General features: G+C 37.3%; 3 protein-coding genes and 2 long non-coding RNA genes across 8 annotated transcripts; 2 read left to right on the top strand and 3 right to left on the bottom strand.

The window, feature by feature from the left end:
* Nucleotides 1–1,399: 1,399 nt before the first annotated feature.
* On the bottom strand, nucleotides 1,400–4,990 carry LOC112191541 (histone deacetylase HDT1). Of its 3 annotated transcripts, none has more exons than XM_024330903.2 (9): nucleotides 4,864–4,990; nucleotides 3,766–3,833; nucleotides 3,439–3,647; nucleotides 3,296–3,309; nucleotides 3,020–3,132; nucleotides 2,327–2,443; nucleotides 2,078–2,162; nucleotides 1,780–1,921; nucleotides 1,400–1,691 (listed from the first exon to the last, which is right to left on the bottom strand). In XM_024330903.2, exons 1-9 carry the CDS (start codon nucleotides 4,886–4,888, stop codon nucleotides 1,628–1,630), a joined length of 837 nt encoding a protein of 278 aa, XP_024186671.1. In that variant the 5' UTR covers nucleotides 4,889–4,990; the 3' UTR covers nucleotides 1,400–1,627. The 3 variants fall into 3 exon arrangements, with proteins under 3 accessions (XP_024186671.1, XP_024186670.1, XP_024186673.1); XM_024330902.2 differs by having other exon boundaries at nucleotides 2,078–2,192; XM_024330905.2 differs by lacking the exon at nucleotides 2,078–2,162 and having other exon boundaries at nucleotides 1,402–1,691.
* Nucleotides 4,991–6,430: 1,440 nt separating this feature from the next.
* Nucleotides 6,431–8,356, bottom strand: LOC112193725 (protein CDI). Its single transcript, XM_024333955.2, has 2 exons — nucleotides 8,170–8,356; nucleotides 6,431–7,468 (listed from the first exon to the last, which is right to left on the bottom strand). Exon 2 carries the CDS (start codon nucleotides 7,438–7,440, stop codon nucleotides 6,673–6,675), a length of 768 nt encoding a protein of 255 aa, XP_024189723.1. The 5' UTR covers nucleotides 7,441–7,468; nucleotides 8,170–8,356; the 3' UTR covers nucleotides 6,431–6,672.
* A 4,970-nt stretch (nucleotides 8,357–13,326) lies between these two features.
* LOC112192792 (tocopherol O-methyltransferase, chloroplastic) lies at nucleotides 13,327–16,227 on the bottom strand. 2 transcript variants are annotated; one of them, XM_024332666.2, is made up of 7 exons: nucleotides 15,724–16,227; nucleotides 15,454–15,617; nucleotides 14,741–14,845; nucleotides 14,424–14,627; nucleotides 14,193–14,295; nucleotides 13,839–13,972; nucleotides 13,327–13,723 (listed from the first exon to the last, which is right to left on the bottom strand). In XM_024332666.2, exons 1-6 carry the CDS (start codon nucleotides 16,082–16,084, stop codon nucleotides 13,869–13,871), a joined length of 1,041 nt encoding a protein of 346 aa, XP_024188434.1. In that variant the 5' UTR covers nucleotides 16,085–16,227; the 3' UTR covers nucleotides 13,327–13,723; nucleotides 13,839–13,868. The 2 variants fall into 2 exon arrangements, with proteins under 2 accessions (XP_024188434.1, XP_024188433.1); XM_024332665.2 differs by having other exon boundaries at nucleotides 13,327–13,720; nucleotides 15,724–16,224.
* Nucleotides 15,947–16,604, top strand: LOC112192794. The gene is made up of 2 exons (XR_002933602.2): nucleotides 15,947–16,087; nucleotides 16,206–16,604. It is a non-coding gene; the product is annotated as an uncharacterized LOC112192794 (long non-coding RNA).
* A 1,650-nt stretch (nucleotides 16,605–18,254) lies between these two features.
* On the top strand, nucleotides 18,255–20,972 carry LOC112194978. The gene is made up of 2 exons (XR_002934237.2): nucleotides 18,255–19,983; nucleotides 20,215–20,972. It is a non-coding gene; the product is annotated as an uncharacterized LOC112194978 (long non-coding RNA).
* Nucleotides 20,973–24,378: the final 3,406 nt, after the last annotated feature.

Here is a 24,378-nt window from a genome sequence, read left to right on the forward strand (position 1 = left end):
TGAGACCTGCACAAATCCCGGCGATCCCCCATTCACCGCCTACCCAAGTCAAATCAGAACCGCCCAATTTTTATCTCAACCTCCGCGCACAGTCCAGATCTCTCTCCCCCAATGGTTGCGTAACAATCAACCTAAGAACCTGACATCCGTGTTGCTAGATTCAGAGCCAAAGACTCGAATCGACAACCCAAATCCCTACCGAAGAACGAAAGCCAAAGATCCGAAGTCGCTGTCACCATCGAACGATTGAGCAAAATTTTCCTTAGCAACCCCCACCTTTGACCAAGCATTGATACTGATGAAAAAATGGCATGTCCGGCTGCACCCGGCACACACCAGCGAGGCAGGAAGCCATCGCTAATGCGGGGGAGTTGCCGGACAAGCAACAACGCCACTCTACTTTTTCCCAACCCTAAGTCACGCTCCACAACTTTTGGCGTATTCCGCTACGGTGAACTTTTTAGAGCATATATAATCTTAGGTTGGCCAGGTTTAAATGTTCAAAATATTTATATTTTTTGGTCATATACAAAAAAACAAAAACAAAAAATTCTTACATGTAAATACTCATTATATGCTAAACTTTTTTATTATGTTTTCAACTAATTATACTACTAACTATATTTTTTTAATTGCACTTATTATATTATATAATAAAATTTCACCTCGGCACTCTCTTAAAATTAGGCGCTAGGCCCCTCCCCATCTCTTGCCTACGCCTAGCGATTTTTAGAACATTGATTTACACTTTGCAAAGATTCGAGAGCTGGGACAATTATGTCCAGCCACAAAGTGGAGCGGGTAAAACAGAGACGAGAGCGCATTCATTACTTTACTTTCAAACGTTAGCTACTTCAAAGATCATGGCGGAAGCGATAGTTAACGTTCTCCTAGAGGGTTTTACAACCATCACCAACAAAGTCCTCGAAAAGCAAAATCTGGACATTGGGGTTACCGAAGAAGTCAAAAATCTCACCCACACTCTCAAAGCTATTCAAGCTGTGCTCGAGGATGCAGAGCAGAGTCGAAGTGATGGAGGTCAGCGTGAGACGTTGGCGGAGTGAACTGAATGAAGTTTCCTTGGACATGGATGATGTGTTGGACGAGTGAAGCACTGAAGTCCAACAAATGGCCTGATCAGACTTGTTTTAGATCTTTGATTATGATTTTGCTAGTACCGCTAACAAAATGAATTATTGAAGAGATAGGAAAAAAAAAGGTCTCTAATCCTTGATACTTTTTCCGAGTAATGACAGTCTGGAAAAGAGAAGCAAAATCTGGACATTGGCACTTCAGCTATGTCAATGTGCAACACTGAGAACCTTACTCCTTAGGCAACCGATACATTGACCCTTGCCTAGGATCCTAACCAACCCACATATCAAACAGAACAGAAAAATGCACAGGGAACTCAGAACATATCATAGATCGATAGCATAGCATCAATGAAACAATAAAATGTCTATAACGGATACTTCAATAGATTGCAATCCAAAGTTGATAGGAACAAAATGAGTTAGTTAACAACATAATACGCTAATCTCTCCTCACTCATATTTACTTGATCGAACTTGTTCCTTCGCAATTAAATCCCAAAACACCATCATGATAGACGCTGCCATGCATTTCACTTTGCAGCTCCATGCTTTGCCTTTGTATGACTCTGCAGTGCACCATCTGAGTTAAACGACCTGCGAGAAAAATAGTACAGGATATTACAATTCATCATTCACCAGAAATAGCAATTACCAAGAACGGCAATGAAAAATTAAAAGATACCTATTGCAGGGATCACAACGGAATGTACCACCACCACTTGATTTTGAGCTCTGCAGCTTTGTCTGGTCAGTATTAGCTGGTCTTTTGAGAGCCTGTTTTGAAGGGTAAGGAGTTGCTGTGTGGACAGCTCCTTTCTTGCCACCTGCATCAACAAATAACCAGTCACAACAGCTTCATTTAGACTAAAATGCTAGTTTGCATTGTCAACTAAAATGCTATAGGCAGCTTATTTCACCACAGATCCATACATTCGACACTAAAACATCAAGATGTTAATAAAGGAAGACAACAAACTCACTAGTTTTTTCAGGAGTAACAAACTTTGCCTTCTTTTGAACAGGTGTTTTACTACTCTCAGCAGCACGTTTGTTGCTCCCATCAACCTTGAACAATTTCATTGTCAAGGAATCAGACTGGAAACAATAATAAGAGAATGCTCTTACTTGGGCAATAATAATTGGCTTATGATAAACGACATGGACAGGATGGAAGCAATTTGACATCTCCAACCAAAAAGGCAAAGGTGTTGATGATAGGAGTAATTTACCTTATTTGGAGTCTCTTCATTCTCTTCCTCGCTGTCATCATCTTCATCTTCACTATCATCATCATCATCATCACTACTTTCTTCATCATCTTCACTGCCATCTTCCACACTCTTGACCTTGGAATGTACAATAAACCAGTAAGTAAGTTTAATTGATACTTGCTAGTCTCTTCACATAATCTCATGCAGAACCGCATCATCAAAGTTTACTAAAAAGATTCATAATAACAAAGCAAATAAATACAGGCATCAGTTCAAAATGCAAGGAGTTGAGCATTCCAATGTAAGATACTTAATGGACGGATCCATATCCAAATTTTTAAAAGGTCAAGGACATCGCTATATGTATTTCTGTATCAGATACTTCTGTTAACAAATACACATGCTCCAGAGGACCAGAACCTATATGTCAAGAGAGTAACACCCAGATGGAGCCTTTTGTGCATAGACTTGAGACAAAATATACCCCTTTTTTGTCTGATAGACAAAATATACCTAAATGATAGGAGACCCAAAAATTTCCATACTAGCACAATTCATATACAGATTTGGGGAATACACATGTCGGAACAGTCAACACAGGAAGACAAACAGTCAACCATTGAAGATACAGTACCCCTAGATAGTTACCTAGTGCAAAATACACAAGGACCTAGAAAAAAAAATTCAGACAGTTGTGAAAGTTAAGGATACCTGATCAAATTCTTCATCTTCAGATTCATCATCATCATCGTCGTCACTACTAGAATCCTTCTGATCAGATTTAATTTCTTTCTTAGCTTCCTCAAGACTCACCTTTGGTTCGGCTGATCCGGCATAATCATTTTACAAATCATAGACAAAAAAGTTAAATAAGCTTGGATAATAATCAATACCAAAAAACTATATGTTCACCAAGCAAGAAAAATTCAAGCACTTAATTATGATATTAGAAGTAAAGTAAAACCAAGCACTGGAACAGTGACTCACCAGTACCAAAAGTCGTGAAGAAAAAACAGTATGTAGTCAAGGAGACCAAAAATAAATACCAACACGATAATCAAAGCAAGTATCATGGGGATACGAATATGTAAGATTGCTTTAAACATGAAAAGCATTAACAAAAAGGATATCCCGTATTAGCAATATATCCATGGAAGTGGACGCTCCCACTTTTCCCATTATGAGATAGCACAAATTTTTTATTAAACACAATATCAAAATATATCTGAGGTAGTTTATCAGCATAAAGATGTCCAATAACAAGCTTCTGATCACCGGTTTTCACAAAGAGTGAAATAGAATCACTTCCCTTTCCTTTCTTGACCTCATCCAGACAGGCCTGCATTACAAAAGCAACTCTTACAACCATGGTGCAACTACAACAAAGGCAACACGAAACCAAAAACAAAATCAACAAATAAAAATAAAAAATGAAATTATAGAACTTACTGATTTACCTGTGAAAGATGGACAAGGGTAATACCAGGTTCAACAACAACAGACTGTCCACTCTTTACCTCAACACCTGATCATTACATAAGACAATAGTTGAGAAAACTGAAAACCCAATAATTGCAAATCTAACGATAACAGACCAGGTTGAACATAGTTTACGTTTACAGAATATGTTGAACAAAATACAGTGTCGCAAATGCTTGAATGGAAACAATGTATCAAAGGTTGAAGAAAAAAAATCACAATTGGAGCCAAACACGCATAAGACACAAAAAAAAGCCGATGTTCTGCAAAAAGAAAAGATTGTTCTTATGCATTTTTTTAACGAAATACTCAACCCATGACCAGGAAAAGCGCATTCAGTGATGTTTAACAGTTAGTAAAGCAATTCTTTGATACAAAGAGGATTAAAAAACCAAAATGGGTTGTTGAATCACAATGACCTGAAATATGCAAAAAGAATCATAAAACATGTATCACATGCTATTGGATAATTTCTTAATTCAAAATAGATAACAAAAGCCTTCATCATGAGCACAAATACACTCGCACTGAACTTAACATATGTGTAACTTTATTTGCATTACAGACATGTACAAAATCCATTAGCATAAACATGCATCACAAGTTGCAAGGAAAATTGAACAAATAAAGCATTATTGCGACTCCGAAGCTCAGTTTTAAAACCAATTCAACACAAAATTAAGCAGAAACGCAATTCCTGACATACAAAGCACAAGCAAGTTCATTTCAGTAACTAAAAAACAAGCGAGGAATACTTTCGCAGCCTATAAAACCAATATTTCTCATACTCGGCAGTAGAAATGAACCAAAACCCCTAAACTTAATCGCTCGCTTCTTCTACTTAGACAGTTTGGAGAAGAAGAAGAAAATCTTATCTGGACTAAGCTGAATCACTCAGTTTTATGAGGATTTCAAAATGCATTGATTCACACTAGTCCTAACATTTTCCTTGATTTCTCGGAATTCAAAAGCGCTTGAAATATTAACCAAATTGCAAGAAACAGAGCTCGAAAATGAGAAACCGAAGCCCTAACCATGATAAGATCGAAGAGAGAGGGAGAGAGAGAAGCGATTACCCCAAAACTTCATCTTGTTCGCCATGGCTGAGCGGAGCGCTAGGGTTTTTCCAAAAGGCGCTGCAGAATTTTTTTGGGTTTGCGGTTTCGTTTTTTGGTGACGAGATTGATCTGAAGCGACTGTGGTTGGGGACTGTGGGGGCTTTTATAGTGCAAACGGGAACCGAGCCAGCGCTTTTAGGTGACACGTGGCCGGTATGGGACCAAATAAGCATTAAATTTAAAATATTATTAATTCTAAGTTTTGTTCCGTTGCTCGGAGAATTGTGTTACAAACTTTTTACAATGATGACTGATCATTCCGGCGAGAACTCGTCGGCTCCGGTCCCTCTTATTGTTAGAGAACGTGAAACTGGTATTGCAAATTTGATTAATATAATCAAGTCAGAAGATTACCGAATTTTTCTATTTATGTACGGTAGAGTATCTCCAAACATAGACGTAGCTGGTTAGGGTCTAGGATGGTCAAATGACCCTCTGACCTTAACTTTTCTCTTATAGATATTTCATATTTTTTGCTTAATAAACTCCCTTGTTGACCCCTCAACCTCTTCTTATTTCTTTCACTTTTCATGAAATTTTTATCTAGTTTTTGAGTAAAACCTCCATGTGCTAAATTTAAGTCATGCTTTGGTTTTTCTTCTTTATTGAGTATAAATTTTTCACTCAAATATAAATGTTTTACTTAAAAGTTGAAACTTTATTTTTGACCTCTATTATTATCAATTCTAGCTACGCCACTGTCTCCAAAGATACTATTTATTTTGTCTGTTAAGTCGTTTGTAAAAAAAATAGCTAAAAGCAAAATTATGAGCCAATTTTTCATAAAAATGTTACTCCAATTGTGTCCTTGGTACTTAGACTTTACTTGTATATTCTCCATATTCTCCAATCCGACCATTCAATAGCATTGTCGTTTCAAGTTTCAAATGACCTAAAAAACAATTATACAATGAGACAGTTCCAATTCTTCTTAGTTGCTTAGGCTCATACAATAATTTAAGAGTTGTAAATCCATCTATAAAGGCAACTCCAACAACAGGGGCTCACACCAAGGGCAACCCTACTCTTCAGCATGTAGATGTATTCTCTTGCTAATTGGAGTGTTTGTTTGGATTAGTTGTAGCCTGTAGGCGAATGTGGCTTATAGGTCGAATATCTGATTATCCGTGAAGAGCTTAAACTTTTTACAAAACCAAAGGAATAAATATTGGATTTAAAATATAATATTCGCATAGAGTCTTTGAACGCAAGTTGCGCCCAAAGCCATTAGGCCGAGGGCGTCGGCTGTCGGTGAACTGCTCGAGCTGCTTCAGTCTTTTATAAATTTCAACTACTATAAAAGTATAAATACTACTACTATCAATATATGCTTGACAAAAGAATATAGAAAAGCAAAACGGTTCACATGACCAGGAGAGGCGAAGCATATGCCAGATCTTTGAATGGAGGGCAAACCCACCTTTACAACCAGCAATTGTTAACAGCTATTTGCCACATAGAAATGACAGACCAGGATCATATAATTCAAGAATGGCATTTAATTTTGCAAGCATTAAAAAGATCATACTCATCGAACATCAGTGATACGATGAAAATTGCACACTATACAAATATCAGTTCAGAAGTATAGTACTCCATAAGGTCGACGTAGAAGGAACTTTAGTTTAATTTAATTCTAATAGTAAAATCATCCTAACCCTCTAGGATCCATTTAACAAATTTGACAGAAAGAATAGAACGGGATAAATTGAAATTGAATACAATAATGAATTGCAAACTTAAATGCAGTAGAGCAAAGTACTAATTTTACTTTTCAACTTTCTTCTGTGCTTCCTGCTTGTACTCCTCCATCTCCTTTAACCATAGGTCTGCAAACTCACAATGCTTCCAGGCCTCAAACCATGGTCCTCCCCGAGTATAGTGAATCGACTTGGGAAAAGTTGTGGGATCATTTTCAACAACCTGGTTATGTCCCTCAAGAAAGTTCCAAACAAACGGGATGGACCCAATTTCACCATCCTCAAGCCACTGAAACCTATGAAGGAAAGCACCCGTTTCCTTATTCACAACCTCAGGTGTCAGGACCTTGTTCTTGGGATGGCCAGAGTTATACAAGACCATGGAAGACCAGTTCTTCCTCGGGTACACAGTTTGCACCGCTCCATCCATCTTTGTTGTCTCCTTTGGTGTATAATCATGTTGAACACACATTATAGCGTACTTATCATCAATCAAATCCGTGAGTTCCTTAATGTCAGCAAGGTAAAGAAAATCACAGTCCACAAACATTGCCCAACCATCGTAGTTGGCCAAATGTGGAGTCAAGAACCGAGTGAAAGAAAACTCGGTGCTCTCAAACTGCCCTCTTTCACGCCAGTAGAGGCCGTTCTTTCTCAGCTCCGATTGTTTGATTGGTACAATCTCAACAGGGATTGAGGATCGCTTCAATATTGACTGGCGACAGACCTCATATGCGAGATCTTCACGTGGATCATAACCCACAAAGATCTTAAAGGGCTTCTTAGTTAAATCTCCATTGGAAGTCACTGGATGAACCTTCCCTTCGCTACTCATCTTAGCAGATGATGATTTACAACTCACTCTGTTCAAAAATGCAAAGATGATTTAGACAATCGAGTATAGAACAACAAGCAATGAAAAACTTCTTGTGCGTATGGAATAAGACAAACTGTTACATCATTCCCAAATCATGGATAAAATCTAAGAGAAGCCTTACTGAATCCAAGAAACCTCTTACACGCCTTTACCCCCCAATCCAACCAATGGATCGATTCAATTATAAACTAGGGGCTTAATTAGTGAAGATTTTAATCTAATTTTCATACCAATTCACAGATCTGAATCAAAATTCAATGGATTTTTAATCACTTTGCTTTTCAGTGAAGAAAACTAGATTCTAACATAGCATAAAGGAGAAGCTAAGATGACACCTTTACAAAGCATAACCAAAGACCTCCTCGTCTAAGAAGCCAACTAAAACACCACTGTGCATGTCTAGCCCCTAAGATTTATGGATCTTACGCAATAACTGTTGGGATTTTGGGTCTCAATCAACATGTCTTATCATTTTCTATTAAAAATCACTAACCCAAATAAAGTAAAATGCGGATTCAATACAAAATATGCAAGATATCAAGGTAATCAATCAGCATCGACATGTATCCAATTAATTGTGAGACAAGAAAAAGCCCAATTTTGGTAACAAAGAAAATGCAGAAACCCAGGAACAGAAACCAAATCTGCGTCAGAAACATAGAAACAGCATTCTTGCAGAAGAAGTACCTAATAATGTGTGGATCTTGCAGAAGAAGTCAGGCGGTGAGCATTCTTGGGTTGAATGTTGTAGGAAGGAGAATGAGGAGTTATACGAGGAGACGAGACGAAGACGAGAGAATTGAGCGAAGAAGCGAGAATTGAGCGGGCAAGGCAACGCAGTGTGTGTGTGGACTGAGATTTATAGATGAGATCCAGCCATTTCTAATCATTAATTTCCAATCCCGAGTCGTTATTTCGGTTTGACTACATCAGTCGGTGGGCTGGATTACCGCGTAATCGAGTAAACAGTGATCCCCTCATTTTTTATCTTTTTATTTTCTTCAGAAATTATAATATCTTTTTTTTTTTTTTAAAGGGAACAGAATAATTTTGATCTTGAAAGTTTGGATTATGTTCCGCTTTGGCTCCGTAATTTCAATATGTAAATTTGTGGAAGTTACTTTAGCGATCAAGATTTTTTATGTAATTTTATCTGTAAAGTCCACATATGATATATTTTGTTATAAAGTAGCAGATCTAGGAGTGCTCATGAAAATCAGCACTGCAATGTATTTAATTTGGACAAGTGTTTGTGAAAACATATGAAGAAGTTTACCTAAAAACAAGGTTCGTGAGCTGTGATCTATTGGTAATTTATAATTTCAACATTGTAAATGTCATGGGTTCGATTCTCACTAGCATATGTAAGGAATTGGGTGGGCTAAGGGTTTAAAGAAAAGAAAAGAAGAAGGAAAAAAAAAAGGGCGTATAAAAATGTCAGCTTAAAATTCGATAAATTTTTAAGGCAAGATTTATCGGTGAACCAAAATCAGTTATATGCTTCTTCATCTTAACAACGTCATCCCAATAAAAAAAATTCACTGATCAATGTTTGTGTAGATCATTGAAGTAATTGATTGGTTCTTTTTCTGATATCTTTTCAAGACAATTCACCAAATAAAGAATAATTCAAAATCCTTCACCAAATCATTATTCTTTCTGTTCTTAACCAAGTCATGTAAATACTTAGACAAAACAATTTGCCAGAAGCCCATGGTTTGACCAAAAAAAAACTCATGGTTTTGTTTCTTTATATGGGAAAGAAGCTCATGGTGTTAGTGCCCACAGGGTGATAGTTGTTACTTGTTACCATTTGAATATTTTCCTCTCTTTTTATAAAGGAAGAAGACTTCAAATGAAATCTTGTATTCTGACTACTGTTTAGTATTGTTATGTTCAGAAATCGAGATAGATATAATCCCTTTTCATATAGAGTAATTAGATATTTTAAAATGAAACTCACTCGTCTAAGCTAGTGTCGGGTGTCGGCCAAGAGGAAAAGGTAGAGGGAAAAAGTGTCTCCAAATGCTCTAGAAAATGCAAGACTAATCAATCTGCTCGAATTGCTTCATTTCACAAAACATTAATTCGTCGGTGGCCATTAAATGATAATTGATTAGTTGAATTAGGGATTTTGCCCTAGTTCCAGCCCCAATCCAAGGCTTAATGCCTCTTTCTACTTTCATCCCTTTTTTTTTGTTTTGTTAAGTATTGTGTTTGTATTTGTATTTGTATTGTATTCATTTCCATCAAATAGCCGAGTGCTCTTCTCCTAAATTTCGTCATCTCCCTAATTTGGATTCAATTTGAGCACCGAAGTGTTCAACGCCTTACATCATTCGTCCAAACCAACTGTCATCGATATTGCTCATTGGAGCATTGATTTAAGCAGAGCAGTTACCCGCTAGTGCACACAACATTGGGGACAACATTGTACCCACTAGCAGTGGCGGACTTAGAAAATTAATTATGCGGGGGCGAATTTAAACCATAATAGCTAACAAAAATTGAAATTCTTGTCCACCTATTTCCAAAAAATAATTTACGCATAAAACATATGAAAATAAGGAGAAATTTTTATGATATTAGAATAAACATGCATGAAATCATCAAAATCATGACACTTGTGGGGGCAAAAACTGCATAATACACTTTCAAATGCATAAAATTGTCCAGAGCTTATATATATATATATATATATATATATATATATATCAGTGTGTATATGATGATGCAGTGTTGGCAGCAGCCTCCACTAGCCCTATGCTAGGTCCGCTAGTGTCCACTAGCACAATGGGTTTGCATGTGTTTATCTCTACATACTCTCGAGATGCTCTGATTGAAGCTAAAAGAAAAGGTATTTGTAAAATTTTGGTAGAGGATGACTCTCAACTGATTATTAAGTGCGTTATTCAGGAATAAAATATAACTTGGAGATTGATAATTATTCAAGATATCATAGACATTACTTTATCTTCCATAAGTTGTAACCACATCTTTACAGAAGCGAAACTTATTGCAAATGCTCTTATGAATTTGAAACATTCAACTAAAGAAGTACGTGCGTTTATGGGAAGGAATACTTTCTATTAAGGCTTTCGATGCTTTCAATTTTGACCATTTTGGGTCAGGATGTCTAAGAGGCTAATCTATCTAATTCTGCTCTAGTATTTTCTTATGAGAGGTTCTAGTTGGATCTCCAAATTTGATATTTGGACGTCTCATACTTATTAAACCTCCAATTCACTTTTGAATACTTAAAAAACTAAATGCACCTCCTTAATTTTATCAAAACACCCTTAAACAATTAAGTCTGTATCTTCAACAATTTGTTTTTTTTTTAATTCTTATATCTATCAATTCAATCATGAAGAATTTTGTGAGTAACCTGCCTACATTTTTTGTATACTTTCAGTGACAGAACCAGAAAGTGATTTTTGGAGGATCCAAACAAGTAGACAATTACAAAGATTTTTATATTAATCCATATCATAGTTTTATTTTGTTTATTTTGCAATATGGATGGTTCTAGAAAAGACTTTGGTTCTCAAATAAATAATATATTTATACATCGATTAAATCTAATTAAAAGCTTGGATCTTAATTAGTAACAACTACACCAAAATATTAAATAAATTTAGTTTAAGGAAATTTCAAATTCAGATTGCTTTGAATTTACTTTTGTATTAAATGATGAGGCCATGTATAGAAATTAATTATCTTTACTTAATTGTTTTAGGTAAATTATAAAGTTATATAGGTAATATAATAAAAAAAAATATTTAAAAATTGAATGCTATATTAATAGGAGAGGTAAGAAGAGTTTTCTTTTTCTTTTTCTCTTTTCTCTCTTTGTCTTTATTTGTCTTTTCATACGAGTTGACAAAATCTATTGATAATGAAAGAAAAGATGGAGGTCCAAATATCAAATTTACAGTTCCAACTAGAATACCTCTCTTATATATATAAGAAATAGAATTATAGAAATATATATATAAAGTTCCCTTCAAATTGACAAATGCAATGAGACTAGCCTAAATCGGAAATTAAGTTGTGGGAGAATTTATGGCACGTTTACTTACTTGGAATAGAAAATAATCATGAATCGGAGACAACTGGAATGGGAGAAGAAAGGAATCGGTATTGATTCCGGAAGAGTTGATTCCTAAACCCATCTCCCCCCTTCGTAATCAAATTCCTGAGTATTCAGGAATCAATTCCTTATAAGGAGGTGGGACCTACACCCATTCCGATTCATTCATGTGTTAGTAAACGCATGAATACTTTTACTCGGAATCATTCCGATTCCTTTATGCGTTAGTAAACGCAGGAATAAATTTACCCCGTAATCATTCCCTCTATTTTCATTCCTATTCCAAGTAAGTAAATGTGCCATTAGAGACTCCAAGGTCATGTTTGTTTCCCAGAATCTGAGCATTCGGAAAGGAAAATGTTTCCTTTCCTGCGTTTGGGACAGCCAAGGAAGGGAAATTGGTTCCCCCCCCCCCCCCCCCTCAGGAATCACTTTCCCAATTGAAAGGCTCATTTTCCTTTCCACCAACCAAACAGGGCCCAAGTGCAGCGGTGGAGTGCTGCACAGAGCAAAAACAAAACAAAAATATTTGGCGCTGCCTGATTGGTCATTGGCTCAATACCACCTGGAGGCCTAGTGATTACTGGAAAACCAGAAAGATCAATTAGAAGAATTTACATTAGTAAGTTTTGTGTTGTAAATTTGTAATTCTAATGTTTGTTTACATTGGCTCCTTTTCAAACGATCAATCCAAGCTAATCAAAATTATATTAAAAATTGCAAAACCAAATCTTTGCACATATAAACCAATTTCCAATCAATTTCTTACAGGTATAGGCATATAGCGTACACACTAGCACCATTGCTCTTTCTGGCAACGGTTGCCCAAAGTTTTGGTCATTAATTTTGTTTTATGCGTTTGTTCTAAGAATCAAATTCAAACCAATTGAAATTTTACAAAACATGTTTTGCTCAAAACCATTGTTAGTCTCTCTTTAGTTTCTTATTTTTCTCCTTCATGCATGAAGCATATGGCGATTTAGTAATGGAGCACAACTGTTTTAATCAGAAGATATTTCTAGTCAAGGGGGGTTATGAGATCAACCTGGCTAAATTACTGACAAAATTTATCGTGCCTACTGATTATCATGAAGGATGTAGACTTGAATGGGAAGACGAAGGACTCCTGAAGTTGTATATGGGGTAGCAGTGCACAATGTTGGAAATAGGTTTCACTAACTGGAAAATATGTACAAGTTCAGCAAACTAAGAGGTCCGTCGACGGTGCATTAATAACAAGGGAGCTATAATTTGGTACGAAGACCGCCTTGTAAAGTACGACCATCAAAATTTCTTAGGTATAAGAGACATAATGAATGAGACGTGTGACTGAGTATCATGAACTTTTAAGGTCCTGCTGTTTTTTTATGAGAAAGTTCATGAGTTGTTAACCCAATTATGTACTAAAGCTTTAGCTACTCTAGCATTGGATGCTCATGGTCAGCTACTACTTGGGACAACGCCAGGCACCTATTTCATTTATGGTGCGGCCGAATGCATCAGTGCTTCGATCAACCCTTGCCAAGAATAGTGAACTTCAGAAATATAACAATGGAACAAGTGACCCAAGATTTTCTTCTTTCTTTATACAAGGCTAGAATTTACATATCCGAGTTACGATTACGGAGGATAGGTCTTTTCAACCTCTGCCATACTGTTCAAGGTTTTCAATGACTGCCAGCATAAGCAATGTAAAGAAACTTTACATAGCTGAAGGATTTAACTTGGGCCACCATAAACATACCCAAGAGTTTAATATTGTGGTTTCCAAATCATTCATTTTCTTTCTGAATTTGAAACAATAACGTATTATAGCTACATATCAGGTTTAAATATTGTAAAGTCTGAAGTGAAGTCTCAAGAGCTATAGAGAGAAATTGTGTCAAGACTGATGACTACAATAAGTTGCCTCACGAAGGAAAAGGCGCATCCAGCACAAATTATTGGGATAAATAGGATGCATCTACTGTTTTTATTTCTAGCCATACCCAGGACTTGAAAACTAACAAATTAAAACTGCACTAACATTGAGTAGAAACCCCATCATACTAAGGCTTTCGATAAGTAATTTCCGAATACTTGGACCTTTCATGTGTCCTTAGATCACAAGCGGCACTTTCATGCTTTCACTTATTGATTTTGATCCTGCTAAATGCAAATCAAGGCACACAATTGTATATAGGGAGTAAGTGAAAGCTGAGATCTGTAGCCACAGAAATAAACACACAGAGTGTATATTCAGGTACACAATAAGAGCACTTACATTGGGTAGAAAACCCCATCATACTGTGGTCTATTCAGGTTTTCGGCATGTAATAATGGAATACTTAATTAGATCCTTCTTGAATCCTTGGATCATCAATGGCATTGCCAATGCTCCTCTTATTGTTTTCATTCCTGGTCAGTTTAAATCAGGGAAGACAATTATAAAAGTGGATTGAGTGAAAGCGGAATGTAACATGTGCATCTTTCCCACAAAAGAGAAATGTGGTATTGACAGTTTTAGTTGCCAAATCGAAGACAGATATTGAACAAATAAAAACCATGTGACAGAAATGGAACCTCAGGGGTCATAAACAAACATGCTAAACTCGCTAGAAAAAAGTGCTAAGTTTACCTGTGCGCAACAGAGAAAAGAAACCCTTAAATGTCAATGCTGAGCGAATCACTGCCGGCCAAAATGGGGCAACATACGGAGACCAGTCCTCAGCCTTGATATCCTGCAATAAAGAAGGTTCAATTTAATGCAGGTCGAAGTAGAAACACGAAGTTGTTCACCCCTCAAAAATATGGGGTTCATCCCCAAGTGACTTGCTTTAATGGTATTTAAGTGCTGCCAAGTGATTACCTTGAGTGAGTAGGACTCGAGTAGCTTGAGGTAGTCAGCAGTAGAACACCAAGCAGGAAGATAGAAAGCATTGCATATCTTGTCCAGGAGCTTTTTCTCATCTGGCTGCAATGATTGTTCAGAAGCGCCAAGATCCCTGTGGCACCATGTAACTAGTATTATCGTTGCTCCTGGTGCCGCAACTCGAACCAACTCATCAACAAACTGCAGGTTTGAGAAGAGAGAAAGAAAATGAACAAGTTGCAACTTGGAAAAGTACATATACACAAGTAACACCACAGTTATCACAGCCCAACTCAATTTGTCGAAGAAAAAACCTTTGCTTTATCAGGCATGTGTTCCCCACTCTCCATGGACCAAACCAGATCAAATTGGCCATCAGGAAATGGTTGTGCTAGAGCATCAGCAACTTGAAAGGATGCCTGCTAAACCTTTCAGATTGTTACATAACATATGAAGGGGTAAAAACTATTTGTCCCAAGTACACTAACAATAGAGATCAGATTCACACAGTAAAACATACATTTTCTTTCTTTTTCGCAACTACACTCACATGGAGATATTTTTTCTCTATTAGATATGTCATCAGTAGATGCGGTAGACCAAATTTGATATGTATGACATCATTCCATATACACACCATAAACTATTAGTTTGAAATACAAGCCATAATATAGTCATTCACAACAAAAATGAAGTTGACTCTTCACAAACACATAATGAATCTTGAGGCCTCTAGAATGTGATTAATCTACTACTCATGTAAAAGAAGAAACTCATCGAAAAATTTACAGTATTCCGAAATAATGAAATTTTAAAATCGTGAGCTGTTAGATTAGCCACTATTTACAGTGTATCACATATACAGTGAATTAATTTAACTCAGCAGTTAGCACTATAGAACACACAAAAAGTGTACACTTTGGAAAATGGAGTGGAGTAATGATCCGTGTAAAACACTTATGGACTAGACTGATCACACATACTCATCTTATATAGACTAGGTCCCATGCAAAACACATATCCATACCTTATTGGCTAGGCCTTGAGCAGCAGCAAGAGCATTGGCCCTCAGAGCCTGTACGGGGCTCAGAGTAATCCCTTTGCAATTGGCCCCGTATTTGCTAGCCAGATATCTGGAGCTCCCTCCAATCCCACACCCAACATCCACTACATTCCCAATTGGACACTTGTCTGCACAGCAACCACAAAACCATTAGCCCATTTCAAAACCCCAAAAAAAAACCATCACTAAATTAATTAATCAAAATTAAGCACAAAAAGTCAAGAAGAGACGGACCAGAAATCCCTGCGAACCGTAGCACCTCGTCGATCATCCGGGTCTGGGCCGCCCGGTGGTCCGACACCGAAACGTCGGCGGCCTTGGGGTCGTAGAAGCCGTGGTGCATGTGGTCGCCCCAGAGGTCCTCCCATAACCCAGACGACTCGTCGTAGAACTCGGCTATGTCCTTCTTCAGCTCCACTGCCTCCATCGCCGTCGCCGCCACTGCTCTCAACTCAAACCCGCTCTTCTTCTTCTTCTTCGAGCTCACCGCTGCTCCGTTCACACCAGCCACACCCAGACACGTGCGAGGAGGAAGCGTAGTTGCTGCTGGCGAGGACCACCGGCACGTCGGGTAGTTCAGCCTCGTAGATGCCATGAGGTACAGAAAATGTATACGTATATATATATAGACTTTTACAGATCTGAAGAGATAATTTATAAAACCTAATCCGCTGGAATTATTGGGTCTGCAAATTTTTTTCTTTTCTTTTGGTCAGAAACACAATCAGTGAGGATTGATGGCTGGTAACAGTTGAAGTGTTTGATGGCGACTCGGAAGTAGTGGTGACGTATAGTGTCGTTAATGGTTAGCCACCTCAGGGATGAGGCGCGGTTTTGTTTGGCTTTACTATACATAGTCATGGTGTGATGCAACTGCCCTATGGCAATGACGATACCTACTTTAACTCTTTTTTTATAGTCATGGTGTGATGCAACTGCCCTATGGCAATGACGATACCTACTTTAACTCTTTTTTTATAGTCATGGTGTGATGCAACTGCCCTGTGGCCATGACGATACCTATTTTAACTCTTTTTTTGTTCATGATATTGTATGGAAATTATTTGAGATCGTCTCTACAAAAACAAATAGTTAAAAGGGGAAATTTTCTTGTACGTTTCGTATTAATTGATGTTAGAGCTAAGGTTTTTTGAGGATCGGCCCCAAAGTTTTTGATGAAATTGATGTCGCCGTGGATCTAACAGTTTGATCTCGATATGGTTTTGTTGTCGACTAGTTTGTTGTGGGTTCAACTTCGCTAGCTCTTTCTAACATTGTGCTTAACAAAATGGCAATGATGATCGGCATCAACTCTAGGAGAGTTTATGATTAGATGGATTTAATATTCATCTTATGTCGTAGGTAATAAGGGTGCTAGTTGAGCATAATGTTCCTGGTTTGGAACTCTAGTTTGATTCATCTTTCGGTCTATCTGGAGGTGGGAGTTAGATTTATACATGTTAGACCTTAATTTACATAGATATGCATTCCTTTAAATATTGAATTTAACTTGTTTTTAAGTCTATTTTAGCATGTATAAATATTGAATTTATACATGTTAGACCTTAATCATCATCACTTTAATATCTATCATGTTTTAGGCTTAATCACTATCCCTCACTCATTATTTCCTACTCTAACCTACACCATCACTCCTATACTCTTTTCCCTTGATTTTGGGATCTATTACCACTCTCATACTCCACATATATGGTTCTTACAAGGCTATGGCTGTTTTCTTTACCTTCTAATCACCATTTCACACCTCTCTCCATCTATTTAAGCACCTCTTCTCACAAGGAAGAAAAAATCACCCATACCACACCCATTACATCTTTTCTTTCTCCATTTTCACCACAAAACCTCCATTTTCACCTCACAAAATCTAAACCCATAATATCCATACTCCTCAACCTCCATCACCACCATCACAACTACCATGTTCCACCACCACTACTCCATCACTACCACTCAAAGTTAGTCAAAGGAACATCATATCTTCATCACCATTCCATTCACTATCAACAAGAAGTTCATCATCTATCCATCTATTCCACCATCAAGGAGGACTCAAGGAGCATTGAAGGAGAAAAACAAGGAGAAGCTACCCATTGGTTTGTCAAGCTTCAACTAGTTCATTATTTCCTTAGCTCTTTGATTTACCTTGATATACTTTATAAATTTGATGCTAATTTGTATGATTATGAGTGAGTAGTTACTTTGTTGGGGCTAGGGTTGAAAGCTCTAGCCAAACTTGTATGAATTGATGTTTTAGTTTACATTTGAAGTTATTTGTGATTTTCATCTTCATATGCTAATTTAAGAAGTGAATGCATTCATTCAAACTTAACTAATTTGAATGTGTTGTGTTTGTCATCTCATGAAAAAAATGTTTAGGGAGTAGTTAGCATTGACCATTGATAGCATCCTCTATGTACATGTGAAGGTTGTGAGTTAAAATCACCTAGATCTAGGATTGGTTTGCTTGCATGATTATCTAAACTCAAAGCTTTATGCATCTAGGAACAATGAATTGAGACTTAACCGGTAATAAGATTTATTTTTAGGTAGTTAATTCTAGACTTATCCGGTTGGAATTAATAACATTAAAGGAGTTTAAGTCTTTGTAGTCTTATGCGGATGCAAAGAGGGTAATTGAGAATTTAGAATAGCGTCACTTGTATTTGAACTTCAATACTTGCAAGGAGGTCAGTGGTAGACAATCCAATCCCTAACTTCATCCATTATTTTACTAGTTTAGTTTAGAGTAGTTTAGTTTACATTTAAGCATTTATTTTAATTTGGTTCACCACTTTATCCAACAAACAATTTCAGTACCACCACAATGCACGTACTCACTATGAGCCTAGATTTCCTTGTGAATTTTGGTTTGTGATTGTACATTTGCATATTCTAGCTCTCCTTAAGTTCACACCCTAGCTAGTGAAATGAATCAAATCCTCGTGGGTTCGACAACCTTTCTTAAATCCTTATACTATCATTTATACCCATTATACTTGAGGGTGACTATTTGGCTAACAATACATACGAAGATGGCAGTAGTTTATAAAATGTGTAGCTTGCTTGAACATTCTCTGAAGGGTTGTTCGAGGATGTCGCAGCTTTCAGGCAGGTCATCTTCTTCACTCGAGCCCGATTAAGGGGTCAAGTCAGAAATCGAGTTGTATGGATTCAAATAAGACTCTGACTAATGCACTAGATTGATCATTACACTCCTCTTTTTATAAATCACACTGTCTTTGTTATTTATTCTAAAAATACCCCTACTTCTTCATCTCCTTTTTTTATTTTTCTTTTTTCATTTATGTTTTTTAGTTCTCACATTGTCAGTTCTATGGGAAAACTTCTTCTTCTCATCATTTTCAATCATGAAGGCTCTGTTGCCATTGCTTAACAATTGATCTTGAGTTTTTAATTTATGGTTAGAACACTAAGGGCAACTCCAACCATTAGGTGCCATACTAGAATTGGGTGCAATATAAGACTTTTCATCTCCAACAGGGCTTTTAGGGGGTGCTAAACCTGGTATTATAGGACTTGGTGCTATCCCAAGTCTCATTTATGGAACTTTTTCAAAACCAGCACCTTTGAACAGTGGCACAGGATCACTCCATCTTCTAACCCAACCCAAGCCCCGGTTCCGCGCGCTTTAGAGAGAAAAGGAGGAGCACGCTATGGAGGGAATGCATCTCTAGCAAGGACGCGTGCGTGGCGCACTGGGAGAAAGAAGAAAGGCGGAAAGTTGCTACAGTTGTGGGGCCCAGAGGATCTGTCATGTCCCCTTAAGACCATTGTAACCCCCCCCCCCCCAACGTCATATATCTCGATGGTTCAAATTCGTCCATTTAAAATATGGACGGCTCTAATGTTGTCTTTTTTTTATTTTTATAATGCAACAGATATATTTGCAATCTAAAAGATCAGATTTTGTCAAAAAATTTGATCAACGACTCCTATTAAATAGAGGGTTATTAATTTCAGTTTTATTCAAAAAAATAAAATTAACAGAAAATTGTGGAAAAAAATCTACCTTTTAGAACAGTAAATTATAGAAAATTCTATAAATACCAATCCATTCTTCCTAATTCCTATCACCAAATATCCTCAATCTCCTTTAAAAAGTTTCATTTATTCACTCATCTTCTTGTTCTTACATTTTTTTTCTTCTTTCTCTTGGAAAAAATGGGGCTAAGAAATGATTCTTGGAGGCACAATGAAGAAGTTATTCTTTGCCAAGCTTGGATCACTGTTGGTGGTGATGGTGCTGTCGGAACTGAGTAAACGTCGGATTTATTGTGGAATCGTATTGCGGAGGAGTACAATGCGCACAAACCGACGGATTGCGTAACTAGAACACCTTCTAGTTGTAAGGCTCGTTGGAAAAAAATAAGTCCAACATGTATGAAATGGCGGCAAGCTATTAACAAGGTCAAGCCTTTTCAACGACAAAGCGGCGAAAATATGGAGGATAAGGTAATTATATTTAAATATGTTAATTAGTAGTAATTTTTTTATTTACTAGTTGTGAAAAGTAAAATGTTGTTATATAGTTTATTAATCGATTTATACTAAGCCATCTTTTTTTTTTAATATTTTATTTACTTAATATTGTATGTAGCTCATGAATGTTAAGTCGACGTACTATGACTCAGTTGGTAAAGATTTATGCTTTGACCATTGTTGGGTTTACTTGAAAAATTCAAGTATTGTAGGAGTCTACCGCCTCCAAGATGATTGTTGGTTTCCCCTTGTAGCAAGTATACTGCCCCGCCCATCTAGTGAAACAATTTTTCCATTGCTAGTGCATACAATCAAGGCTCCCGACCATCCCTGGGAATTCCCATTCTGCAGCTTTGTCGAGTAGCAGTCGCAAATCTGCCGGTGTTGGTTAGCAAAGGTAAGTCTCGTGGTACACATTCTAGATTGCTTTCGTGAAGTGTTCTAAAATCTCAATGACAGTGGACTTCGCAATATTTAGGTAATCATCGCATAAGTCAGTTATGATGCCATACGCAAGTATCCTCATTGCAACATCTTACTTAGTAGTTATCACATGCATATAATATGTGTATTCAATAAATCATTCATTCGTTTATTCACTTTTCTACTGTGCAATAATTCTTAGTAAATCTGATGGATTTTTAGTATTGCAATGAACTTGTTCTCCTTAAGCCATAAATTACAGATGTTGTGGATAAAGATATGAAAGCGGTACAAAACTTTGAATTTGATGCAGAGAAGATGACTGCCTATGAAACATGTAATAGCATTTGGAAGATGATAACTTCATTAGATATTTCACATTTCCCCCTGAGATAGCTTTGTATAGTGTCATGCAATATTTTTTTTTTTTTATTCGTCTGTGTTTCTGGAGAAGTTATCTGTTGACAGTTTGTAATTTAGAATTGTAACATACACGTTTAAAGCTGATTATTGAGAATCTTGTTGGTGCCATTTTAAAGCGGATTATTGGGAATCTTGTTGGTGCCATTTTGGAGTTGTTTTGGAACTGTTGTTACTTATGTTTAAGTTATACAATTTTGATATATTGGAGGACACAAGAAATTGTGTTAGTTAGCCGACTGAGTTTAACTTCTAACTTTGATTTGCCTGGATATAGTCTCCAACCTACTCATCAAACTAATCAGGGCCAGATAATGGATGCTCTAGCCCTTGGTTTGAGGATAGTGGCTGTGTCTGTTTGTGTAAAGGTACTACTAAAACACTACTCAAGACAGGACTTGGCCTGACCAATGACTTCACTAGCCAGAATTGGCCATAGATTGACAGTGACATAGTTAGTGACTTGACTAGGGATTGACAATGACATGACTGTGACATGGCTAATAACTTGGTCGGTGACATGCAACTTGACTAATGACATGGTCAGTGACTTTGTTGGTGACTTGAGGTTAACAGTAACTTGACCAATGACATAGCCAGTGACTTGAGGTTAACAGTGACATGGTCAATGAGTTTGCCGGTGACTTGAGGTTAACAATAACTTGGCCAGGGATTGACGGTGACATGGTCAGTAATTTAAGGTTAACAGTGACTTAGTCAGGGATTGATAGTGATATAGTCAGTGACATGTTCATGACAGTAACATGGCCAATGACATAGTTAGTGACTTGAGGTTAACAGTTACTTGGTTAGTGACCTCACCTAACTAGGGACTTGACCTGACCGTTGACTTCACTAGCCAGTGACTTGGCCGGAGATTGACATGTCATCGACAAAGTCAATAACATGGATATAATAATGACTCGACAAGTGACATGTTATTGACAGTGACATGACCAATGACCTGGCCAATGACAATGTGGCATGGCTAGTGACTTGAAGTTAACAATTACCTGGCCAGTGACCTAAATATAACTATGACTTGAAAATTCCAAAATATATCAATGACTTGTATAACAATGACATGGTTAAGGACTTGCAATGTAACATGGTCAATGATATGAATATAACAATGATTATCCAATGACTTGACTTGTTCTTGTTTCATTTTTAAAATAAGAAGGTTAGCATTGAGTTTGCAAGTTACATGACCAGTAACTTGGCCAGCTACTGATTTGGCCAGTGAAGTCACAGGCCATGTCAATGACAATGTCAGTGACATGATCAATTACATGGTCAGTTACATGATCAGTTACATAATTTGTGACATGAGGTTAACATACGTTGCCAAGAAGTTGGCCTTTCCATTGACTTCTCTGGCCAATTACTTGTCTAGTGACCTGGCCAGTGACCTCACTGGCCAGTTTCATTATATCATCCTATAAAGTATGCATTTGAACTAGCAGCACTTCCATTTTAGTAAAGCATATAACCTAAACAGCATCACACACAAGACATAATCAAATGTGACTTTACCTTGAAGTAACATGTCATTGACCATGTTACTTCAAGGCAAAGTCACTGGCCATTTAATAAGGCATCACCCTATTAAATGGGGACTTGGCCCGACCAATGACTTCACTGGCCAGTGACCTCATTAACTATGGACTTGAGGTTAATAGTGACTCGGCCAATGACCTCATTAACTAGAGACTTGCCCTAGCCAGTGACTTGGCCCTGATTGACAGTAACTTGAGGTTAACAGTGACTTGGCCAAGGATTGACAGTAACATGTTTATGATTGTGACATGGTCAGTGACTTGAGGTTAACAGTGACTTGACCAAGGATTGACAGCGACATGCTCATGACCAGTGACTTGAGGTTAACAATGACTTGGCCAGTGACCTCATTAACTAGGGAGGGGCCAGTGACATGACCAGTGACTTTGTTGGTGACTTACTTAAAGTTAACAATGACTTGGCCAGTGACCTCACTAACTAGGGATTTGGCCTGAGCAATGACTTCACAGGCCAGAGATTAACAATGACATGTTCATGACTGTGACATGGCCAGTGACTTAAGGTAAACAGTGACTTGACTAGTGACCTCACTAGAGATTTGGCCTGGCCAGTGATTGACAGTGACATGTTAAAACAATATATAACAACACCAGGGAGATGACGAAAGAACCGCTTGTGACATAACATAGATTCTATCATCTCGAAATCACAGTTCAACTTCTTTGTTAGAATATGCAGCTCCAACCAAAAAAATACTATATACAGCAGTTGCATAAATGTAAATGGAATTATGTATACATGTTACAACAATATAGAAAATCATTATGAGCATTTTCATAAATGTAAATGGAATTCCGTATCCAATTGATGCCGGGCTTGAAATTACTACACCAAGCTTAAGAGACCTGAAATAACCATGATCAAAATTAAATAAGATATAGAAAATCAAAGATACAATCAAAATGAGAGTATCACATCCTCAAAGTAGCATTACTACAAATTAGGAATAATGCATTGCACCTCCAAAATTGAAAAACAATATGTAAATACAGGTGAAAGGAGGAAACTAAAAGACCAAATGCAAACAAAAAATGTTCACCACAGCTTTCACGTGCACACAAATATTATAGAGTATGAAGTTCCAAAAACTATTGGCTACAAATAAACACTTACTCAAGAGCTTTCCTTGTCCGCGTATCATTGTGGAAACTACTCCATTGTCAACTTCTAGGACAATTGGTGTTAAGTCAATATTCGCATAGCAAGAAGATCCATGGCACATTTATTAAACATTGAATAAGTAGCTCCAGGATAGCGTATGCTTTGAGTATGGAGCATGGAAAAGACCTGCATATCACCACATTACTCAAATAATGCACTTCCTATCTAATCATTGATAAACTAAGTAGTTCCACATGCACAAATGATGCTAAAGATTCTTATAATCACCACAATGACTAACAAATTACCGGAACCTCGAAACTATCCAAGTATCCATATGACGAAAATTAGTGATCAGAAATTTACAAAATCGAAAATCGATTTATAAATCGCAACTGAAATGCAAAACAAGCCTGATAAACCAACACCAAAGTAAAAAAAAAAAAGCAAAAGGCCACTTCATCCTTTCAAAACGAAAAAGCTAATTCTTTCGAAACTCAAAATGATCCATATGGATTGTCTCTATTAGCATGAAAATTAGTTGTGTAATTTTGCTACTGAAAATGGCAAAGTGCAACTTCAAAACGAAATAATCGAACCGATTGTCGGAATGCGCAAAAACTAACACGTTCTAACCAGTTTCCGACCACAATTACAGTTCAATTTTTACTTTAACAATAAAACCTGGACTTACCTTGATGGTGAGGTCGAGAGGGAGAGCCCAGGCGATGGGGTTGTGCTTGGAGGCTCGTCGTCTCGCCGAGCTCTTACCGGAGCCTCGAGGAGCACCGATCCCAACTGCCGGGTGTGATAAATGAGCTTGATCTGATAGGCGTCGGAGTC

This window comes from Rosa chinensis, chromosome 3 (genome assembly GCF_002994745.2).
Source record: "Rosa chinensis cultivar Old Blush chromosome 3, RchiOBHm-V2, whole genome shotgun sequence".
Taxonomy (NCBI): domain Eukaryota; kingdom Viridiplantae; phylum Streptophyta; class Magnoliopsida; order Rosales; family Rosaceae; genus Rosa; species Rosa chinensis.

Excerpts from the sequence above, each read along its gene's own strand:
- LOC112191541 (XM_024330902.2), bottom strand. The coding sequence starts at position 4,888 with ATGGCGAACAAGATGAAGTTTTGGG. Across the intron at positions 3,834-4,863 it reads GAACAAGATGAAGTTTTGGG|GTGTTGAGGTAAAGAGTGGA; the intron begins GTAATCGCTTCT and ends TGTAATGATCAG. Across the intron at positions 2,193-2,326 it reads ATGAAGAGACTCCAAATAAG|TCTGATTCCTTGACAATGAA; the intron begins GTAAATTACTCC and ends TATTGTTTCCAG.
- LOC112193725 (XM_024333955.2), bottom strand. The coding sequence starts at position 7,440 with ATGAGTAGCGAAGGGAAGGTTCATCCAGTGACTTCCAATGGAGATTTA.
- LOC112192792 (XM_024332666.2), bottom strand. The coding sequence starts at position 16,084 with ATGGCATCTACGAGGCTGAACTACCCGACGTGCCGGTGGTCCTCGCCA. Across the intron at positions 14,846-15,453 it reads CTCAAGGCCTAGCCAATAAG|GCATCCTTTCAAGTTGCTGA; the intron begins GTATGGATATGT and ends AAGGTTTAGCAG. Across the intron at positions 14,296-14,423 it reads TCGAGTCCTACTCACTCAAG|GATATCAAGGCTGAGGACTG; the intron begins GTAATCACTTGG and ends TCTTTATTGCAG.